Source organism: Grammomys surdaster, unplaced genomic scaffold (assembly GCF_004785775.1).
Source record: "Grammomys surdaster isolate TR1022 unplaced genomic scaffold, NIH_TR_1.0 130, whole genome shotgun sequence".
NCBI classification, from domain to species: domain Eukaryota; kingdom Metazoa; phylum Chordata; class Mammalia; order Rodentia; family Muridae; genus Grammomys; species Grammomys surdaster.
The window spans coordinates 20,400,710-20,423,001 of NW_021604588.1; the positions used below are offsets into that span (position 1 = coordinate 20,400,710).

At 39.1% G+C, this 22,292-nt stretch overlaps 1 protein-coding gene across 2 annotated transcripts in view; it reads left to right on the forward strand.

Moving 5' to 3' along the window:
- Ush2a (usherin) overlaps window positions 1-22,292 on the forward strand; it is a 668,288-nt gene that overhangs the window by 123,997 nt on the left and 521,999 nt on the right. For both annotated transcript variants that reach the window (XM_028760212.1, XM_028760216.1), the window contains exons 11-12: window positions 3,807-4,002; window positions 7,690-8,331. In XM_028760212.1, the coding sequence (XP_028616045.1) occupies window positions 3,807-4,002; window positions 7,690-8,331 (838 nt within the window). The remainder of the gene's footprint in view (window positions 1-3,806; window positions 4,003-7,689; window positions 8,332-22,292) is intronic.

The following is a 22,292-nucleotide window of genomic DNA, read 5'->3' on the forward strand; positions in this document are numbered from 1 at the left end:
AACTGATTAGAATTGATAGTAGATTGTCCATTGAATAGAATATTAAGAAACAACATAAGAGCAATATAACTAAGAGGTAGAGATAAAGATGACTAATAGTGAAGGCAGTGTCAATGAACTTCACACAACTTCACAAGACTTCATATGAAGCTGAATCCCCTGGAAGAGAGGAAGGGGCTGGGACAGACAAAAAATACACAAAGAAATAAAAGCTAGAAATTTCCAAAATTGTATATAAAACCATAAAGTCATAGAGCCAAGAAGGTCAAGAAAACACACAGTGGAGAAATACAAAGAAACCAACCAATAGGTATATAATCATCAAATTCCTCAGAACTATTGATCATTTCCTGTAGTGATAAAAACAAAATATTAAAGCATTATGGGAAAAATACACATTCCACACATAATTACCATCAGATGACAGCAGAGTCCTGACAGATATCTCAAGTGAGAAGAAAATGGGGCAACAGGAAAACACACAAAGAGACAGCACTGCTTAATCCCCTGTCCATCACAGAGTCTCTCTGAGGGGAGCATGGACTTGAATTGTACAATGTATAAAGTTACAATTCTTTGCAGAAAGAACTGTGTGGTAAAAGTACTTCGGAGGAAGTGAAATACTACAGGTTCCATGGATCAATACAGAGAAAGAAGGCACTCACAAAACAGCAGTTACAAATGTGTGTTTCCTGATCATTTAACTCTCTCTAAGGGGAAACGGGAAGTTTAAACGAAATCAACATCACCTTTAAGAGTTTGTAACATGAAAAATACATCGCACTGGTAAAGGAGCAGAAGGGAAGGGCTCCGAGGGTCTTAAACCACTGAGGAACTGATTTCCTCATAGTTAGACTGTGTAAATATGTACAAGAAAATGGTAGTCATAAAATGAAACTTACATTTAGAAGGCATTGTGAACATAAAATAGAATCAATAAACTGCCACGATACAAATTAGGAAGGGTCAGGAAAGGAACTCCAGGCATATTAGCGAATAGGAAGTTGGTGGTGGTGAGATTGAGACCACAATAACTACGTCAACTGAGCATGCGCGAGATCTCACAAACTTCACATGCGCAGCATATAGAAAGTACAGTTCAAACAGAAGCAACACATCGGCTGAACAAGAACCAGTGGGAAAACAGAGCTTGCCAACAGGAGTTGAAGCAAAACTGCAGTGAGTCTGTTAAAATCAGGGAACACACATTTTACAGTAACCATTTTATGGAGAATACCAAACACAATTATAGATTGCAAAGGGAGTAATTTTCATTTTAATGATAAGCTCTACTGTTCTTATAAGTGTGTGTCAAACAAAAATAACTACACGTAGAAAACAAACTTCAATAGAAGTGAATGGAAAAAATGGAAAAATTCCCGATTTCACGAAAACAACAACAACAATAACAAAACCCATCAATACCCCTTTCTTCAATAACCAAGAAAAGCAAATGGACAGAAAATCAGTAAGGATATAGACTATACTAACACTATTCAACAGAGTTGACCCCATTGACATGGACCGAGCACTCGCAGCCTAGCATTGCTTGTGTTTTTGAAGTCTATAGAAAACATCTACCAAAACAGACTAAATCTGGGCCATAAACCACACCTCAGAAAACTGTACATTATTTAAATCATATAAAGTATATTGATTAATCAACAAAATTGTCAACCAGCAAGTCATTCAGAAACATCACTAAATACTTAAAAATTGACCCACTTCTAGATAACCCAGAGAAGACAAAAAAGCCAAAATGTCAATCAGAAGCCAGGGACGAGGGTACAAATCCTGCAGTCTCAGCCCCTTAATGGCTGAAGGGCGAAAGATCCTGACTCTATAACCAACACGTACTATCTAACAAGACCCTGCTTCAAAAACATATAAAAGGAACCCACATGAAAACCAAGCTACACATCTGCTGCAAATGGCATGTGGGGCCTCCCCATCTGTAAGGATAAAAAGAGGGGAAGTGGGGGAGAGGGTGTGTGGGTGAGACAGGGGGAGGGGGCTGTGATCAGACTATAAAGTGAATAAGTAAATTAATTAACATTTTAAATGAGGATAGAGAATAGAAAATATTTTGAATAATTGAAAATATAAACCAAACATATCAGAATGTCCGAATGCTGACCTGGCAGAACTTAATGGCCTATTCATAGCCCAGAATGCCTTCTGGGAGGAATTTCAAAGAGCCCACAGCTCAAAAAACTAGAAAGAATGTTACCCAAGCCATGCTTATGAAAGTTGTTTCAAATTTGAGCCAGATTCTGTGAGCAGGTATTACTTTTCTTTTGTAAATGTGTTTAAAAGTTGTTTGAGGCTAAACTATGATTCAGGCAAGATCAAAACTGAGCTAAATATTGTTTTAAGCTTTGAAGAACAGGTAATGAGCCTGGCCTGAAATATGAGGATACCTGTTGTTGTTGTTGTTGTTGTTGTTGTTGTTGTTGTTGTTCTTGTTGTTACCTGTGGTACCATTTTATCTGTATTTCTTTCTTCCTAGTATTTGGAATCTTGACACTAGTAGGGCATGACTGTAGAGATTAAGCTACTTTCCTCTCAGCCTGTTTAACAGGGACATAGAAATGTGAAATAAAGCGTGGTCAGCAGTGTTATATATGAGAACTGCTTAGACATTGCTACTTAGGTCTGGAAAGATGGCTCAGTAGATAAGAATGCTCACTACTCTTTCAGAGTACCCAAGTTCAGTTCCCAGTCCCTGTATTAGATAACTCACGGCTTCCTATAACTCTAGATGCAGGGAAATTCAATGGTTGCTTCTGTGAGCGTCTGCACTCAGATGCACAAATAAAGATACATGTATGCAAATGTATATAAAATTAAAAACAAAATAAATCTTAAGAAAAGACATCAAATTTTTTTAATCTATAGTTTACCTTAGAACTGGATCTAACTTGCTGGCTAAACCTTGTTTAATTTTCTGTACCAAAAGACCAAGGGTCTTTTGGGTGACCAAGGTGGGACTCATATATCTGGTGACTGGCGAACAGTCTGTCAACCCTTTATTTTTTACAACTTAGCTATTTGCACAACAGTTGTCTCGTTTTGTCCTGAAATAAATGATTTCAATAAGACCTCGTTCCTCAGACAAGGAAAGATGAGGTGAAAATTATTCTTTGGAATCTGTATCCTGAAGGCCCTTCCTCAGACATCAGAACCCACGTGCAGAACTAACACTGATATTAGCTGTCTATGACGTACTTACTGTGAAATGACAGCACAGGTAAGTGAGAAAACACTGAAATGTTCCTCAAGGAGGAAACACATCAGGATCAGACTTCAGTGTTGTGCTGTTATCTGCAAAGGGCTTCAGTAACGGTCACACTTAATGGGACTGTTTCATCATCAGGACACTTATTTCTTAATTTAAACACCTACATGCTCAAAACAGATTTGGACCTCCCAGATAGTAAATGGAAGGGGCAAAGCAGAGGGCTGGGGTTGTGAAGATTAAATTAGCTGCTGTCTCTTTTCTATTTTCAGGACTTACATGTCTATATTCTGATTTCTTTATATAGTACTTAAATGCTTAATTCCCTGTTTCCCCTTTAGTCATATACGACTGACTCTCATGGTTCTATTTTCATTCACTTCTAAATTTTCTCCCTGCTGAAACTTCCCATGTTTTCTGCCATGAGGGGCGCAACCTGACCACCTTCTTGTCTGTTTAACATTTCAAGAATTTTTTTTTCTCCTTCCCTCCCTGTCTTGTATCTAATGAGCAAATTATCTAAAAATAGATATGTTCATCATTCTACAAAATGTTGTATCTCGTGTAGGTTGGAGGCCAATGTGATTGCAAGAGACATGTGTCTGGCAGACAGTGCCTTCGGTGCCAGGATGGATTCTATGACCTGCAGGCGCTGGATCCTGATGGCTGCCGTCCCTGTAACTGTAATCCCTCTGGGACTGTGGATGGAGACATTACCTGTCACCAAAATTCAGGCCAGTGCTCGTGCAAAGCAAACGTTATTGGTATGTATGATGCACAGGTTTGCAGTCACATTCTAGTCCCATCGGGGGTGAAAAGCCTCTATTTGATTTCTTAACTGAAGGGTAAAACCGATTTTCTTGCTCAAGTCTGGAAAACACAGTTCAGATGAAATTAACTGTCTAAAATATGACTAAATTAATAATTCTATCAAGCTATAGTTTGAAGCTTAGTTTAATCAACCCTTTAGAAGTTCCTTTAGCCAGTAGATGTTTTAGGTACACGGACTTGACTAATAAGTCATAGAAAAATATAATTTTCCTGCTACATGGACGTTTCTTTTAGAAAATTAGCACTTTTTCAAAATGTTTTACACTTAATAAGTTCTAAGCAAATGATTTTCCTGCTAGTTTTAATAGACCAAAAATAAATGGATTTTTTCCAAGACATTCTGTGCTAAAGGGTACTTTGTGATAAATCTTTCCATTTTTTTCTATTATATTTCTTTGAACTGTCCCTATGAAATGCAAAACAAGTCAACATAATTCCACACATCATGTTTATTGCTAGAGTTACTTATAAAGGGTCACATAATTTTAATTTTGTAATTCCGTACCAAGCTGATTATAGTAAACAGCGGGTTTCAGTGTTATTTATCATTTTTTATACAAGACATGCTTTTTTGTGTGTTACTCCCACAGGTATTTTTCAGAAATTAGATTTGATTATAGCAATTTATTACATCCAGCAGTGTTGAGGGGAACCACCGCCACATAAGGACAAAATTTATCAAGTGCCCAAAATGCACCACGTACATAATGCACTTTGAAATTTTGATGTATGAGAATATTATGAGGGGAAAGTTTGCTGATGAAGTGCACCCTGTGTTCTAACTGGGCATGCCCTGGCTCCTGATGAAGTGTATCCTGGGTTCTAACCGCACATGTCCTGGCTCCTGTGTGAAATTTAAAAAAGGAAAACATTTCTATTGTCAGTCAAGATGCCAAGTCCTACGTGGTCTTAATGAAATGGACCTGAACTTCAAAATAATAAAAATGCCTATCAGTGATATGTACACCACACAGGAATGTACATGTGTGTGTTCGTGTGTACACACACACACACACACACACACGCGTATACATATGCATATATTTGTATGTATTTACATGTAATTCTGAACAGTGTATTTTTTTTTGATATGACCCACTCTGTTTCTTTCACACATACATATACAAACTCCACCTCTCTGGTATGCAAACATTTTAATTAATTAAAAGATGACAGATGGGTCTGATGACATCACCCAGGGCCCTTCTGCTTTAAGGAAAGATTACGTAAAAGTCGACAATATTACTCCTGCCTCTATTTATGGCAAGCACACAAACACTAGCTAATAAAAGCGAAGTCTAACTGACTTGTGGAAGGCAGCTTGACTCTGTATGTGTGAGGAGTGACATGTAGAGTTCCTTCTATGTAGCTTTCTTTGTTCTTAGGTATGAGCCATGTTTTAAATTCAGGATATGGAAACACAAGTTAACCAGTGCCTTTGTACACAATGGAGTGGTGGCTTCTCCATTTCTGTGACATATGTCTTTTGGTAGTTTGATCCCACAGCTTGAAAAAGAAAGAAATTTTAATTACTTATAATTCATTGCAGTCTTCCTCATTTACTCATGCTACAAAGTGTTCTGCAAGAAAGTATAAATATGTATTTTCTGAAGATTAAATCCTCCGTTTAACAATACTGTAAATGGTGATTTCCAGAGCAAATCTCCACAAGTGAAATACTTTTAATAAAATCGCACACTTGACGTGAATATATATTTTCTTAATAGGATTAGCAGCCGTCCTTGCTGAAGATTACCTTGTTAATAGGAAGAAACAAGCCCCCTGAAAAAATACAAGGGAGTGTTGTATGTGTTTCAGGAGGCAAACTGTTTGAGTTAACAAAACTGTTAAATCTTACTAATGATTCTATCACCAGTAAAATACATTACCACCAATAATTTTATTAAAGTAGGTCATTCATCTAGAATAAAAAGGGAAGACTGTGAGTTAAATGCCAAGTGTGCTAACTCGCCTGCACTTGTTAGCTCCGAGTGTGATGCCCTGTAGGCCTCTGCGAGTATCGTTAGGAATAGATTACCTGTCAGGAATATGTACGGCATATGCAAATAAGTGCTGTGCATATTTTTAAAACTGATCTGATATGAATCCATGTAGACCGATTTTAATAGTTCAAAATGAGTCATAATTCTTGTTAACAATACAGTTATTTTTAAAATTTGCAGCAATCGCGGTCCTTTTTTTATTTTCCTTATTGAAATTAAATGATATGCCTTAGGTGAGCCATTCGTCATTGTTAAAGAACTTGCCTTCCACTGGAGTTTGAATGAATTTTTGTCCATACACAGACATATTATGCATTTTCTTCCAGCTTAGGGCTACTTTTCTCCATATCAGTGTCTTGAGTATATATTTGACTCTTGGTTTTAGGACTATTTTTTATTACAATTATACAATTATAGTTTGAAATAGATGTCTCAATTGATTCGATGTGGTGAGGGCAGGTATTTCCATTCACAGATTTTTAATACCTGCACAGTGTAAAGGAAGGGCTTTGCATCTAAACATCACACTGGTGCATTCTTTCAAATCCCTTTCCATGGCTGTGTCCTTTTTTGAGACTAACCTGAGTTGTCAGAGGTTTAAGTTTCAGTGACAAAACATTCTTCTCCATTTGTAAAATGCATGTACGCACTCCTTTGAAAAGGAATACCATAAGGGTCTGCGTTCGCTCTGTGCTTGAACAGGTGTGTTTGGATCACATGGTTTGACAAGCACTGAGATTGCTTTATGAGCCAAGGCAAGCATAATTTATATTAATTGAAAATGATAAAATATAGGGCCCTACAAAGGATTAAAATAAAAATTACTCTGGATAAGTTATATTTATGTGAATTATTTAATTTTTAACAGCTGAATGTAAATGTGCCTCTTGCTATCACAAAAACAGATATCAGACCAAGGTTTTATTTTTGCTTCTCTCCAGGTTTTAAAAGCTACTGTAAACAAATACAGATTTGGTGTATTTACTGGATACAACATGGCACTTTGGCATGCACACAATTCATGAAATGATTGCTTGAAGCCAATTGGCACATCTACTATCTACATGCTTGACATATTTGCAGTAAAGAATATTAAGATTTATTCTTTTACCAGTTTTTAAGTGTACACTTTAAAGCACTTTACCATTGTGATTCTAGCCACATTGATAGAGAAGTGAATTCTGGATCCTGTTTATTCTGTCTAGCTGCTATTTTGTACTCTACTTATCCTCCTAGGAAAAAAAATCTTATTAGTTCTTTTCAGGCAATTTAGATGTTTAGTAAAGTGACTTGAGGGGTCGTGCATTTTTTATTATTTGAAAATAGTTCAGATGTTTGTGAAAGTGGGTAAAAGTCCCCATGCATGCAACGAAAGTAATACTTGCATTCTGCATTCTATGTTGTATTGATTAGCAATTAAATTTCTCAAGGTACCCTGCTTACCACATGCGTGACAGAGCTGAATCAGTATTGCCACAGCGTTTTGCATGTATGGCCATGCTGGAGTGGTACTCCTTGTGGTTAGGATCTGTGTTCAATGTTTAATCTTCATCTTCAGCCCTCTTCAGTGATGCTATCCTTCTTCCATTCACCCTTTCAAATGTGTTTTGTTTCCAGGGCTTAGATGCAATCGCTGCAATTTCGGATTTAAATTCCTCCAGAGTTTTAATGGTGATGGATGCGAGCCCTGCCAATGTAACCTCCATGGCTCGGTGAACCAACTCTGCGATCCACTTTCTGGGCAGTGTGCATGCAAGAAGGAAGCCAAAGGACTTAAGTGTGACGCTTGCAGAGAACACTTTTATGGGTTGCCCTGGAGTGTTTGTAAGGTTTGTGACTGCAGCAGGGCTGGCTCCCAGCCTGGGACCGTCTGTGATGCTGAGACAGGGCAGTGCATTTGTAAGCCCAATGTTGGAGGGAGACAATGTAGTCAGTGCAAGGAAGGATACTTCAACCTACATCAGAATGATTCCTACCTCTGTTTGCCTTGTAACTGTGAGAAGACGGGGACGGTAAATGGCTCTCTGCTGTGTGACAAGTCATCTGGGCAGTGTCCTTGCAAATTAGGGGTAACTGGTCGGCGTTGCCACCAGTGCAAGCCTCACAGGTTCAATCTGACAATTGGCAATCCTCAAGGGTGTCAGGCGTGTGAGTGTGACTCCTTGGGGACATTACCTGGAAGCGTTTGTGACCCCATCAGTGGCCAGTGCCTATGTCTACCTCGTCGACAAGGAAGACAGTGTGAGCTGTGTCAGCCAGGTAAGAGAGGCTCCTGTCAATTCAGTGGCTGCAGGTGATCCCTCTGTTTCCAGTTTCAGCTTATAAAGAATGTAGGTTCAACACCGTGTCTGCATTTATGCCATCCACGCTGAGCTATTTATCTGCTTGAGACTGTCTTGTCTGTGCATTTGCTGTTGGTGGGGAAGGGAGGCGCGCATTAGAGGAGTCAAACCTACTTCCTGATAGAGATATGCTATAATTCCTTATCTTGAAGTGGATACATTTTTAATCAGTTAAAAGATAGATAACTTAAAAAAGGGATTATTATTTTGTTTTCTAAAAAAAAAAAAGAAGAAGAAGGAGAATTTGACCTAATGATCTGTACAATATCAGTTATCTAGATGATGGATCAAATTTCTAAATAAAGTGGCTGGCAAAGATATTAACGAAAGGAATGTACACTCTGCCATCATAAGGATACATCTAGGATTATTTGTAAATGCCATCATATAATTAAATAGATAGTTGTCTGATCTCACTGTATAGAAGCCCATCCTTTTATTTGTTTCCTGGTGGGAGTAAAGCCCTTTGCCTTTTTATAATGTTAATTAAAGTAATACTTTATAATAAGTTGATCAAACTTTTTAACAGTTGAAGCTATATTGATTTAGAAAAATTACAGGAGTTAGTTCTTCTCTGGGGTCTATGACACTGTAGCTATGGGTCTTGGCCAGGTTTATAGTAACAGGCAGAAGTTGTCTCCTATTGAGCTGGCCCTAAGTCCAGAGAGGTAACTGTTGGTTACTCCCAATATATAAGTGCCCTTATTTCACCGCTAGGGATATCTTGCCAGCAGAGAGAGAGAGAGATCATGAATTCAAGAGGGGCTTGGAGTCAACTTGAAATGGAAAAAGACAGGTGGGCAGTACGTATGATGCAAATATAGTGTTCTTACTCCTATGAGAGGAAAACAAGATGGATAAAGCTGCTTAATTCATGGATGAACTTGAAAGCCAGAAAAATATAAAATTATAAGAACGAAGCTAAGATCAGTGGTTGCCAGAAGTTGGGCCTGGTAGAAGAGGACTGACTAGAAAGAGATGCTAGGAGAGGTTCAGATACGTTGTATCACTTAAAATTTGACTGTGTGAGTAGCTACATAATTACTGGTTTTCAAAATCCATTGATACATACAAGTAAGTCTAGGAAACGTCACTTTAAGGAACTATGCTGCATGCCAGGCAGTGGTGGTGCACACCTTTAATCCCAGCACTTGGGAGGCAGAGGTAAGCAGATTTCTGAGTTCGAGGCCAGTCCTGATGAGTTCCAGGACTGCTAGGGCTACACAGAGAAACCCTGTCTCGAAAAACCTAAACAAACAAACAGACAAACAAACAAAACAAACCAAGAAACTATGCTGCATATGCTGCAGTAAAACTGAGTAAAAAGAACTCTCTCTATCCCCCCGCCCCAGGCTACAACATTTATATTCTTTCTTCTCTCTCCCAAAGAGGCTTCCCTGCTCCCCTCTTCTCCATGTATGGATATTTGGCCACCATGTGTTCCTGATGATGCCTATAATACTCAGTTATGCAGACGGACTTACAAGCTACCTGCCTTTTACAGTTTCAGGCTGTAGGAGGGCATTCTCATTTGCTTCGTTTTGACAGGCTGTGCACCCTTGAGCTAATTCAGCGTGGCCAGAGATGTCAGGACATCTCAAGTGATCAGTGTATGTATCCAGGAACCTGGTTTAACTTGGTGTAAGGAGAGTGTCCCCAGGAAGTAAGAGCATTGTTGGAGAGCCAGGCCAACAGGCTGAACAGAGCTGCTACTTCTGTGTCTTTTCCCCTTGAGCAACCTCTCAAATTTGCTGTCTGCTGAGGTTTTGGACTCATGAACTGATCTTGTGTTCTTTCTTTAAAAAACATTTTTCTTTAAAAAGTTGTCTAATTTTCAGGGTACAGTCTCCTTCATGTTGAATAACCAGGATTCTGCATCATTGTTTTTCAATAGTAAAGGGGTTCCAATGGGTCCAATGATATTTAATTTGCTTAGTTATCTTCTGGTAAAATTGAATGTTTCATTCTGACTGAATTGTGCATACACTGTTCATGTTGCCTATTTTAAACAGCATGAAACTCAGAAATAAAACCTTTTCTTTTTGATAAAGGTCTGATGCATCATCCAGATATCTGGGCATTCTTAATCACTCTGTGGTCTTCTGAGTGTTTCTGTGTGTTGTGTCAATGCAGACATAGAGAAAAATATGCAACAGCTAAACAGATGAAAGAACAGGCTTTTCTTTCTCTGTACACCATGGACTTCTGCCTCTTCCTGGTCCTTCTTAGACAGAAAGTCTCTGGCCTTATACTTCTTTCCATCTTGATCATAACCAGGGCAAGTCATTGTTTACATCCTTCTGCTGTTTGCCTTCATGATGTCTCTGCAATGGAGTGCTCCCAAAGTGCCTTGCAGTCATGTATAACAAAAGGAACTGTGTTAGTCAGGGTTCTCTAGAGTCACAGAACTTATAGAATGTCTCTATATAGTAAGAGAATTTGTTGTGATGACTTACAGTCTGTAGTCCAACTCCCCAACAATAGTCAGCTGTGAATTAAAAATCCAAGGATCCAGTAGTTACTCAGTCCTACAAGGCTAGTTGTTTCAGGTGGTCTTCTGTAGAAGTAGGTTCCAACAGACGTGTTAGCAAGTAAATACAAACAGAAAAGTGAATCTTCCTTCTTCCAATGTCCTTATGTAGGCCTTCATTAGAAGGTGTGGCCCAGATAAAAGCTGTGTACTACCATCCCTGGATCTGGTACTCATTTTGTCCCAGGCTGTCCTTGAACTCAGAAATCTCCTTGCCTTAGTCTCCTTGGATTAAAGGTGTGTACTACCTTTTCTGAACCTAACCTAAGCTTTTCATAGCCACTATGCCTCAAGGTCTCCATGCCAATATGTAGGTCAAAAACTTCTGTCTTCCAGCCTTAAGACCTGGATCACAGTGTGCCCTCCAATTCTGGATTGTAGTTTATTCCAGATATAGTCAAGTTGACAACCAGAAATAGCCATTACAAGAACCTCACCTTTGCTGACCTTTTTCAACTCAAACACCCTTTTCAGACAACTCAACAACTCTGGTTCTGGTTTTAGTGTTGGTGTATGTAGGGTAGGGTGCTGGATGACTAGCCCCAAAGGTATTCCTGACTCTGTGTCCCTAGTACTGAATTACAGGTACATGCTACCACACACAGCTTTTTAACTTGCATTTTACTGAATCGAACTTACGTCTTCATACTTGTGTGGCATCTCCCCAGCTCCCAATTTCTGTCTATCTTAATGCTTTGGTTCCTTCTTCTTGGTATTTCCATGACCAGCCAGAATAGGATACTTTTGACTTTACTCAGACTGCTTGTTACCAAGTATCAATTTACTTCTTTTCTACCTAGACTGAAACAGAACTATGTATTCAGCATGTGTAGGATTGGTTGATTTCTTCCAATAAAAGTTCTCATTTAAAAGACTGTCTAACTCCCCATTGTACATTTAGTGAACCAGAAATATTTTCTAAACATTAAGCATCAGTATTTTAAAAGGTTAGTTCATTCAAACCTCTATAAATGTGTAATCATAAGGCAATTTTGAAAATGTGCTAACATTTATTTCATGCACTGTTTATTATTTGAGTCTGGAAAGAAGTTCAAAACATCACATTACATTCTCATTCCAAGTGCCTTTGTTGTATTACTTCTTTTTATGAAAGTTGTATGGATCTATTTAAGAGGAGGAAACAATTCCTTTGTGTATAAATACCACTTTATTTATCTAGCCATCAGTTGATGGTAAAGAGAATGAGATCCTGTAATTTGAAACAACCTTCATAGACCAGGCTCAAAATAGCAGGTACTGTGTGAACTCACCCTTATGAGGGATGGTGATAAGTTGGGATCACATAAGCATAGGGTGGGGGATAGATAACAGACACTGGGAAGAATAGGAAGATGAAAAAGATTAACTGGATTCTAAGAAGTTTTAGCGTGCTTCTGAGGAGTGTAGTGAATATGCAATGACCTGAATACTTCTAAAGGACTAGGCAGAAAGGCATCTTTGTTTAGTTTTAGTTTTTTAATTAATATTTTTATTAATTCTTTGAAATTATCATGCAATATTTTGCACATATTCTCCCCACTTTTCTCCCCTTAATTCCTCTTGTTTCCACTCACACATCCCTACCACCCTAACTTCCTGTCTCATTTTTTTTTTTAATTTAAATGACCTGTCAAGTCTAATTTGTGTTGTTTATATTCTTCCGGGTGAGTGATCACCCAGTCTCATGCGGCTGCTCTACAGAAGCCACACCTTTAAAGAGAACTGATGTCCCTTTCTCCAAAAGCCACCAGCCGTCCATGAATCCTCAGTTAAGGGTAAGGGTTCTTGAACTGCTTCTCATGCCAGGCTAGATGATAACTGGCTTGATCTTGTGCAGGTCTTATACAGGCAACCACAACTGTTGTAAACTCATGAATGCAGTAGTCCTGTCATGTACAGAAAACACACACATACACAAACACACACACACCATATATGTTATTGTGTATCAGTTTTTAAAAGGTTGAATTAAATTTAAATCAGAACTTGACGCAAAAATGGAATAGGTGATGGTAGCATTACAATGAGGATGCTTGTGTTGTTAAGAATGTCAACCTCCAGGCTAGAAAGATTTCTAGGTAGTGCAGAGCCTTTGTAATTCTGGCAGAGGACCCTGGTTCAGTTCCCAGTACCCACAAGGTGGCTCACAGACCATCGCTGTAAAGTAGACATTATGTATGTTCTACTCAGTAGTGCAAATACAATATTATTTGATTAGTCTAAGATATCTACAGTATCCACAATCAAAAGTCTTCTCAGTAGATAACATAATCTCTTATTAGTTTTTTCCATATATTTCAGAGTGCTCTGATTATAATCTCACATCTGTCTCACTTACACACTCCTAGCATGAGGGCTCCTCCTCAGGCTTCTGGAGATACTGACCAGGATTATAAACTATGCAATGAAACTGTAATACAACACCAAACAGTACAGTTGCTCATACTGATAAATCCTCCCTCTACTGAGAAGACTTTTGATCATGGATACTGTGGATATCATAGACTAATCAAATAATATTGTATTTGTACTATTGAGTAGAGCTTTCATTGAGTATCAATTGACAGGGAAAGTGGTAGGAAGCTAAGCTACAAATGTGTACATAATATCCACTTTACAACAATGGTCTACAGAGCTCCAGGGCTGCTCCATTCTCTAGCCCTATATTTCACACCCTTCCTCAGTATCACCAACTGTTCTGAATGTTTAAAAGTCTCTGGATAGCAAGCTGAATAAGTGTTGTACTATGCTCATAAAACTCACTGAGGGGTGATCTCAGTAGAAGTAGAAACTGCCTTGTGCAGAGGAATAGAAGACTGAGTTTGTCATTATATTTCTTAGTTTTCTTTATTGTTTTCAGTTTTCCTTATTTAAGATTAAGAGTGCTCAGTTCAGAGAACAGCCCAATCAGCTACTCTGGTTATTGATACAACTCCTGAGTATTTCTCAGGCCCTCCAACTAAGGAAACTCCTGACCAAGCATCCTCAATACATAAGATATTAGACTGTCTTTGTACACACACTAGCTGAATTAGTTAGTCCTTGTCCCAAAGACACTGACGCTCTAAGAAATTAAATAGGCACTGAGTAAACCAAATATAGATATACTTAAAGCATGAGCATTATTTTTTCATCATTGGCTGGAATACCCACTCTGTTCTCCTTTAAAGAAGACAGCAATTGTCCTCACCCTTTTGGAAGGAGTTTTGTGGTGTCTCTATTTCAATAAAGAGAAAAAAAGGAGTTAGTCTCTTAAAGGGTAAGCAATTGGTATCATTTAAATTACAAATAGATGGCTGGAGTGGGTTTTGAGGTTGGAGGTACCAGGACAGGATCAAGGCAGGGGTGAGGTTGGGTCTGAGGGTACCAGGGAAGGATCAGAAAAAAACAAAGATGGAGAGTGATTTTCTGGCACTTTCTCCCTTTTAAATTTAATCTTGTGTTTACCAAGGTTCTCATGTACCCAATTTTACAAGCCAAAGGCTTATGATTTAAAGGAGTAAATCCCCCTCCAAGTCTTCCACTTTTGCTCTGCCATATACAACTGCCCCATGGCTTTCAGTCCTTTCATACTTATTAAAATTTAGTATTTTTAAATTGTCCGTTTATTGTTCCACCTTGCTCTTCTATTTTTTAATTACATCTGGGTGTGTGCATGTATGAGAGAGTGTGTGTTTGTAGGTCTGAGGACAACTTTGGGGAGTTAGTCCCCTCCTTCTCCCATGAGGGATCTAGAGATGGATTCAGGTCAGCAGGCTTGGCAGTAAGTTGTCTTTGCCATCTGAGCCAACTCATCATCCTGATGACTGTTTTTGAATTTTAGAAAGTATTTCTGGTCAGCCTATGAGTACCTAGTTCCCTAAATGGATCCTAGCATTTCTTTTCCATACTTCTGTCTGCTCACAAGTGACTACTGTGACTCTTTAGATCTACTTTTGAACTAGTCATATATGCATTATACTTCTTTTCTTGAAGGAAAAAAAAGAGGATTTGCCTTTGCATCACCTTATAGAAATTGTTTAGGTATTTTTAAGAACCAAACTCTGAGACTCAAAAGTAGTCCCCTTTTCTACTTAAAGGATTGACTATACTTGTTCTCCTTTGAATATTGCAGTTTGTAGAAGTCAGGCGCTTGAATTTCCTCTTCTGTTTTGGGCAGAATCTTCAGTCCTCGCCCCACAGCTGGATTTTACACCTCACCTTTGCAGCTGCCTCATGTCTGGTCCTGGGTTTTCATAAGTCTCTATCTTTGCTTGTCTTGGTTTATCTCTTTAAATGGTCCAACATATGCTCCAGTAGTGCCTAAAAGAATACGAGGAATGAAGTCATTGTATTTTGTATTTCTTGAGTCGTCTTTATTGTTTGAGAATATCCAACTACAAAAAGGTATGCAAAATTTTACTTGTGCTTCAAACAATTTTCATAAAAATAGGAAACCATTGTTTTAGTGGTCTTGTCATGTTTCCCCTTCCCCAGCTTTCTAGGAGTTTCTATCATTCCTATGTATCTTGTTTTCAGACATTTTCAGGCTGGTGTACCTTTTTGGTTAACAATTCTGCTGCTCAGTGAACCACTTTTGTTTAGGTATGAGCATTCTTTGCCTTTATGGAAATCTACCTGATAGATTCGTTGCAACATCTAGACTGGTTTTGACCAGATAACTGCATGTCAAGCCTGGCCTAGTTGAGAAATAAAATTATCTGTCACAGGCATCCTTTCCAGGATCTCCCTTTTGGATGCCACACCCACACTTCCTCTACCAACTCCTTTCCCTCTGTGTTTCCTTCTGCAGCTAAAGCTTCCTGTCTCCTAAAATCTCTTCCTTGGGTCCAACAATCTCTCTCTTGGGAAAGTGATAAACCCACCTCATATCTGACTGGAAAGATTTTTGAAGCTTTGAAGCCCACACTTTTCTTTTTGGGTTTACATGAGCTTGATCAATATGCTTATTGGGACTCTTTACTGAAAATCCTTATTTTTTTTTCTCTTAGATGTCTGTTATTGACTGCTATCCCCTTTTAGAAAAATAATTTCATTTGAGGGAATTTTTAGAAAGGAAAGATTGCTCAATCTACCATGTTTAACTGACAGTGCTACTGCCCTGCATTTTCTGGGCTGTAATCTTGTCATGTCAAATCATTATAACCAGGCTTGACTCCTTTTTCTCTCAGAGCTCTAGACTCATCCATCACAATCAGTCCTGGGGGCTTTACCTCACAGTGTGACTCCAGTTTGACCATTTCTTAACACTCCCAGTCATCCCTTTCCAGTCTTAGCTACTTCTTCCTGTCCTAGCCAAGCAAATTCCAAACTCTCACAATCTCTGCTTTACCCTTCTTCAAGGACTCCTGGCCTTGCCATTGCAGAGACAGGTGCAGCCCCCTAAGTCAGCCAAGTCTTGTCAACCCATCCTCCACTGGCATTCCCCCAGAGTGAAGCACAAAGTAGGCAGGCTTTCCTGGAACCATGGTCTGCAATTTGCAGAGGCTCCCTGACTATGTTAGTGTCTCCCCAGCCAACTGCTGCTACTGTGACTCTGCACAATCATACGATGCTATTGCTCAGGCATATGGTATAGAACCATCATAAGTGGCTATCCATAAATATTTATTGAATGAGTAATTATGTATAAAAATACCTCAGCTGACTTTGCCTATTTTTAGGCATGGGAACAGCAAAGGCCTGTGGAAATGTCCTTGTGCCTCCAGATGATCACTTTCCTAGTCTGAAAGGAGGAATGACAGCCCAAGTTGTGTGCATTTTGAAAACAAGATGTAGTGTTCACACACGCATACCATAAGATTGAGGAAAACTGTAACTGGGCTCACTGTTGGTTTTGCCATCTTCTGACTTAAGAATTTCCACTTTGAACTTTGTTTTCTGACTTTTATCTCTTAAGATGACACTTGTAGGGAGAACACAAACCTTTCTACGGAGTGCACATGTTTGACAGCAGCAGTCTCAACTCTCCCTTACTTCTTTGAGGACAGATTTGAGTCCAAGATCATATAACACAGGGTGCCAGTGTACATAAGCACATGCAAGCAATAGGACTTAGAGAGAGACTCCCACCCTAAAGACCCTGCCTGCCTCTCTTCTGTGACTATAAATATAAATTGGCCCAGGCTAGAGGACTCCACATAGATTCTTGCCCCACTTTCTTAAAAAGCATCAGTGAGGAAGGTTTGTGTAATGAAATCTCATGTATTATTAACCTAACCTTAGTACAGACATACAAGGAATGGGCTTAATTCAGCTGAAATTTATAGGCAATTTGTTAACACAGCAATGTGGACTGGAAGGCACGCTAGAGCCACATTGGTTTTAATACGCCATTCAATAACTTGAGCAGAGGTTAAAAATGCTGCTTAACCTCCATTAAGTATTTTTAAAATGCTTTAATTTAAAATTATTTGTAGTGTGTGTATAAAGATGAACGTACACATACTCACAACAATAAATACAGCACTAAACATGTTTCCCCTGGTTTTTTCTCCAGCTCTGGATGACCTCGTACCATTCAGCAGCTGTGCTTAATCAGAGCCCAGACTGAGAAAGGCAGGGAAGGATGTCAAGCCATCCTGGGCTAGTGACCCTCCCATGTCCTTGAGAACCAGAGGCAGACAGGGGGTTTTATTGAGGGCATTGCAGCTCTGAAATACAATAAAGCCTAATTTATAATGGAAACAACTTCTCATGACATGTTGAGTCCTAATAGAACAATGCTTCATGTTTTCTCCAGCGCTTGCTTTTGCCTTTTACTTTATAAGTCACATAGACGATTAGGGAGTAAAACAAAGTATCTTGTTCATTAGGAAGCATATCCTCCTGGCTAAGTGATGGGCTCATAAACCAGAATTTCATGAAGACTCTGCCGATGGAACTGGAATCAGGTGGCTGATGTTCTGTTTAAAATTAGAGCCTCTGTTGGTGTAGAGAATCTAATTGAACCAGTGCCCTGGTGCTTAGTGAGAAAAAAAATGGAGTTAATGTGTTTTTCCCAGTGAGTTGAGTCTCATGCTAAGCACATCTCCCATGACAAAGGGCTGAAAAAGAATCTTGCCTTGGAGAACCTGGAGTATGCTCTTCCAAATATGTAGAAGGAGGGAAGAGTTATTTTAACTTCCATTTAGAAAAATCTCATTCTGTGGAGACTTCATAATAACAGTTTCAGTAACGATAATGCAGAATAATTGCTGACTATTTACTAAGTGCTTGGCTCTGCCTTGAAGCTTTGCTGTGAAGTCCCGTGTAATATGCATATTTCTATGATGGAGGATTTATTCTCTCCTCACCTAGTAAGGCAAAAGGAGAGTAGAATCTTACAATAGAAGAAGTATTTAGAAGTCCCTGAGAATCTGACCACAGAAGATATGCCTCCAACTATGGAACTTTTTCTGGAAAAAAAAATTGTCTTAAATATTCATTAAAAATCACTCGAGGCTGCTGTAAATTACATAGAGTTGCAAATATCTCTAACGTCTCATCTTCAACACGTAATGCTGGCGTGTTGCTTCAGGCCCTGGGATATCTCACTTGTTGTGGAAAATCCAAGTAATAGCCATGAAAGAAATAGCACTGTCGTGGGCTGCCTAAGTGAGTGAGTGAAGAGCTGAACAGCCTGCTCTAGAAATGGGATTATCTACATAAACTAGGATGGAAGAATTTATAGATAGTCTCTATGCCATAGAGAAGATACTTGGAAGTATTGATTTGATAAATACTGAAATGTAGTAGAATGAAAACATAATTTAAAAATTTGAACTTGGATTATGACAATCTATACGTGTGTGTAATCATTTTAATCTTCCTGATTTTATCAGAGATTTCATGATTTGTATTTTTTTTTTATTTTTGTGTTTGATGCTTCGAAAATATTCTATGCCTGGGTATGGTGATCCATGCCTTTAATCCTACCACTGAGAAGACAGAGACAGGCATTTCTCTGTGAGTTCCAGGCTAGCCTGCTCTACATAGTAACTGGCTGGCCAGATAGGGCTACAAAGTGACATGCTGTCTTTAAAAAACAAGAAAAAAAATGAAGAGGAACAGTCTTCTAAGAGCCTTCCTACATACTCAAAGATGCTCACACAGATAAGAAAGCTGAACTTTGGGTAAAACACACAAGTCCAGTAGAAAGTTTAGGGGCATTGGTGTCTAGCACACCCTTTGTTCTAAAAGCAAGAGATTTTTGGTGGACGACATTTTCTATCTCTTATTTGATTCATTGGATGATTTGTCAAAAGTCATATTTTTATTGAGCTGATACTTTCACATCCCTTTCCACATTCCCTGCGAGGCTGGGTCACTCTGATCAGTGACTCTTGACTCTCAAAATATTCCTATTGGTCATTTTTTCCCTTTGATTGGGAAAAAATACTTTCATACTTTAAGGGATATTTATCCAACTGTCCACCCATCCTTCTGTCCAGCTGTCCATTCATCTTTCCATCCAGTTGTCCACCCATCCTTCCATCCAGCTGTCCATTCATCCTTCCATCCAGCTGTCCATTATTCATCCTTCCATCCAGTTGTCCACCCATCCTTCCACCCAGCTGTCCATTATTCATCCTTCCATCCAGCTGTCCACCCATCCTTCCATCCACCCACTGAGCTATATACTCATTTCATTGCTGTATCCAGTATTCAGTTGGCACATCTATTTAACATAAATGTGGCTCCTTTAAGACATAAAATCGCAAACGTACAAAGGCTTCATGCTTTAAACTGCTTTCTATAAGCACAAGGAGTATGTAATATAGAAGAGAATGGTGAGTTCTTCAAGGATGGGGTCATGGATAATTTAATAAAGAAAATCTGAGCTGGGCTTTAAGAGTGTATAGCGTTTGTAAGAGCGGTGAATGGTTGTCAAAAGAGGGAATAAATACAGAGCATTTGCATCATATCTAATTTAATAAGAGTACTAATTGCCCTAAATAATACTGGGATAAAAGGTGTGGTATTTGTACTCCCTGGAACATTGGGTCAAAAGTATGGAAAATGCTGTCAGCATTATTTTTATTAAAAACCACCAAAATGAAGAGAAGCATTGGAATCCTGATTTGAAAATCACAGCCGTTGGCACTGCATCCAGACACCCTAATTATCCAGCCCTTCTCACCATAGATTCCTCCCACGAACATCCTGTCCATAGTTTAAGGTGCAGGGTACTGTCTCCTAATGGCCTATAATGAGTGCCGAGCCAAGCACTGCCCTCCTTTTCTGAACATGGCCCAGAGGTTAAGTTTGTTTTCTTTCTCCCATTTCAGGACCTTAGCAAAGCTTAGTTGTTCATGGTCCCCAGGAGGGATATTGCTAGGAAATGGGCTCTCGTTTATGCTCAGGACAGGTGCTGTGCTGTGCAAATAGCCCCAACAGGAGATGATGCCCCCAGTCTTACTAATAACGCAGCACTCCAGGGGTTCTCTGGGGCTCTTTCACATATAGCAGTGTTATGATATGAGGGCCACTCTCTTTGAGGTGGACACGCCGTCCTCTAACTGAGGTTTGCATTGTTCAGGACCATGAGTTCATTGAAATATGATAAGCTTTACCAGGCTGGTTTGTGCTCAAGAACTCTCAGCTCTCCATTAAACAAAGTTGGCACATAGGTCTGATGGCCGTATTTAAGAAGGCAGGAGAAAGCCATTCACGAGGGAGAACAGTTTCAGAAAAAAAAAAAAAATCACTTACCGTGATACAGATGTGAAGATGCGGACCATGAAGCTGAGCTAATGGAGTGAGATCAGAGATGTATCGAGTCGCAGAAGAAATTAAGGTCAGTTATAATTAAGCCACACTCAGGAGTGGAAATTTAAGCAGGAGGGGAGGGGAAGCGTTGTTTTCTATAGTTGGAAGCCATCAAAGGAGAGGTAATGGTCTAGAATTAGGCACATTCAGGTGATGCGGCAGGTAATCTGTGCGCAGGAAGTTGCCTTCGTCATCCTAATTGAACTGCTTAAAAATAGGACAACTAAAATACTGGTGGGATTAACCTTTCTAATCAAGTCCTGAGAAGAGGCACATTCACTAGATCCTCCAGCATGGGTGAGACCTCAACCATTAGTCTCTGCACCCTGACCGCCACCATGCCTGCTTCCTGGGAGCCCCACGCTGTAGCCTCCGTGGGTGCTTTGTGCTTTTCACACTTTCTTTAGTGGTTGTCCTCTGCTTACATTTCTGATATTTTTCTGTACAGTGTCTTACTTTCCAAGATATAAACTACCTAATCTTATATACTAAAATCCCCCCCTCCACTTTGGTATATACAGACATAGGTAGTAAATGATTTTTTGTAAAAATGATCCTTTATTGGTTGAGAATTCTCTATGGCTCAAAGCTATTGCAATAGTTCCAAATGAATTCTATGCTAATGGGTCATCTATCCAAACTGGAGAGCTGTCAGGACTTCACAATACCACCCTTATGAATGTAAGGAGCTGGGTACCTTGCTCTGAAGAGAGGACACATTGCTTCTCAGAGACCAAAGAGAAACCTTTGGAGTTTGTGACTCGGATCATATGACAAGCTAGGGACTGGAAGAGATATTAACTGATGTGGCTATCACCTATTCCTGCAAGTGGATGTAAGGATAAATATAGAGAAATAAATCATATAACCTGGATGTAAATTATCATGAAGATAATGCTCCCTGAGCCATCTGCTTGGGTGTTCTAGATCTTTCAATTTACCCCATTCACTCTTGACAAACACAATTCTTACTGCTTTTGAAGCTGTCTAAGAGCATTGCTAGTATCAGAACAGAGCAGACTGATGTTTTTGACTTGAGGATGACTTCTTTGTAACTAGATCCTCCCCTGTATGTGACACCTGAGGCATTATCCTCTACTTTTCTGGGTACAACAGACAACACAAGGAGGGGTAGCTTTGTTGTCCAACTTACTCTCTTCAGTAAGACTAATATATCACAAAGCTTAATGATTGTGACATTATTACAATTTCATCTTTCATAACTTTACTCAATAGGCAGCTTCTGTGACCCTTCTCTCCTACTGTCTCAGTTATTATTCCTGGTAGCCTTTTGTATGTGCTTGTGTGTATATGGAGTAGATATGTGCATGTGTGCATACACATGCATCTATACACACTACACCAATAACCCTTTATGTTTCATTCAAATGGCTAAAGCCTTTCTGACTTTGTATTGTGAACATCCATCTTCTGGCTCTAGAAGACATTAAAGAACTCTGGTGTGATTGTGAGTCCTGCTTTTCTTTCTTTACTTTTGACATAAGAAAAGGATGTAGATTGTGGAATAAAACTAAAATCTTTAAAGTGTGTGTGTGTGTGTGTGTTTGTGTGTGTTTGTGTGTGTGTATTTGGTGTGG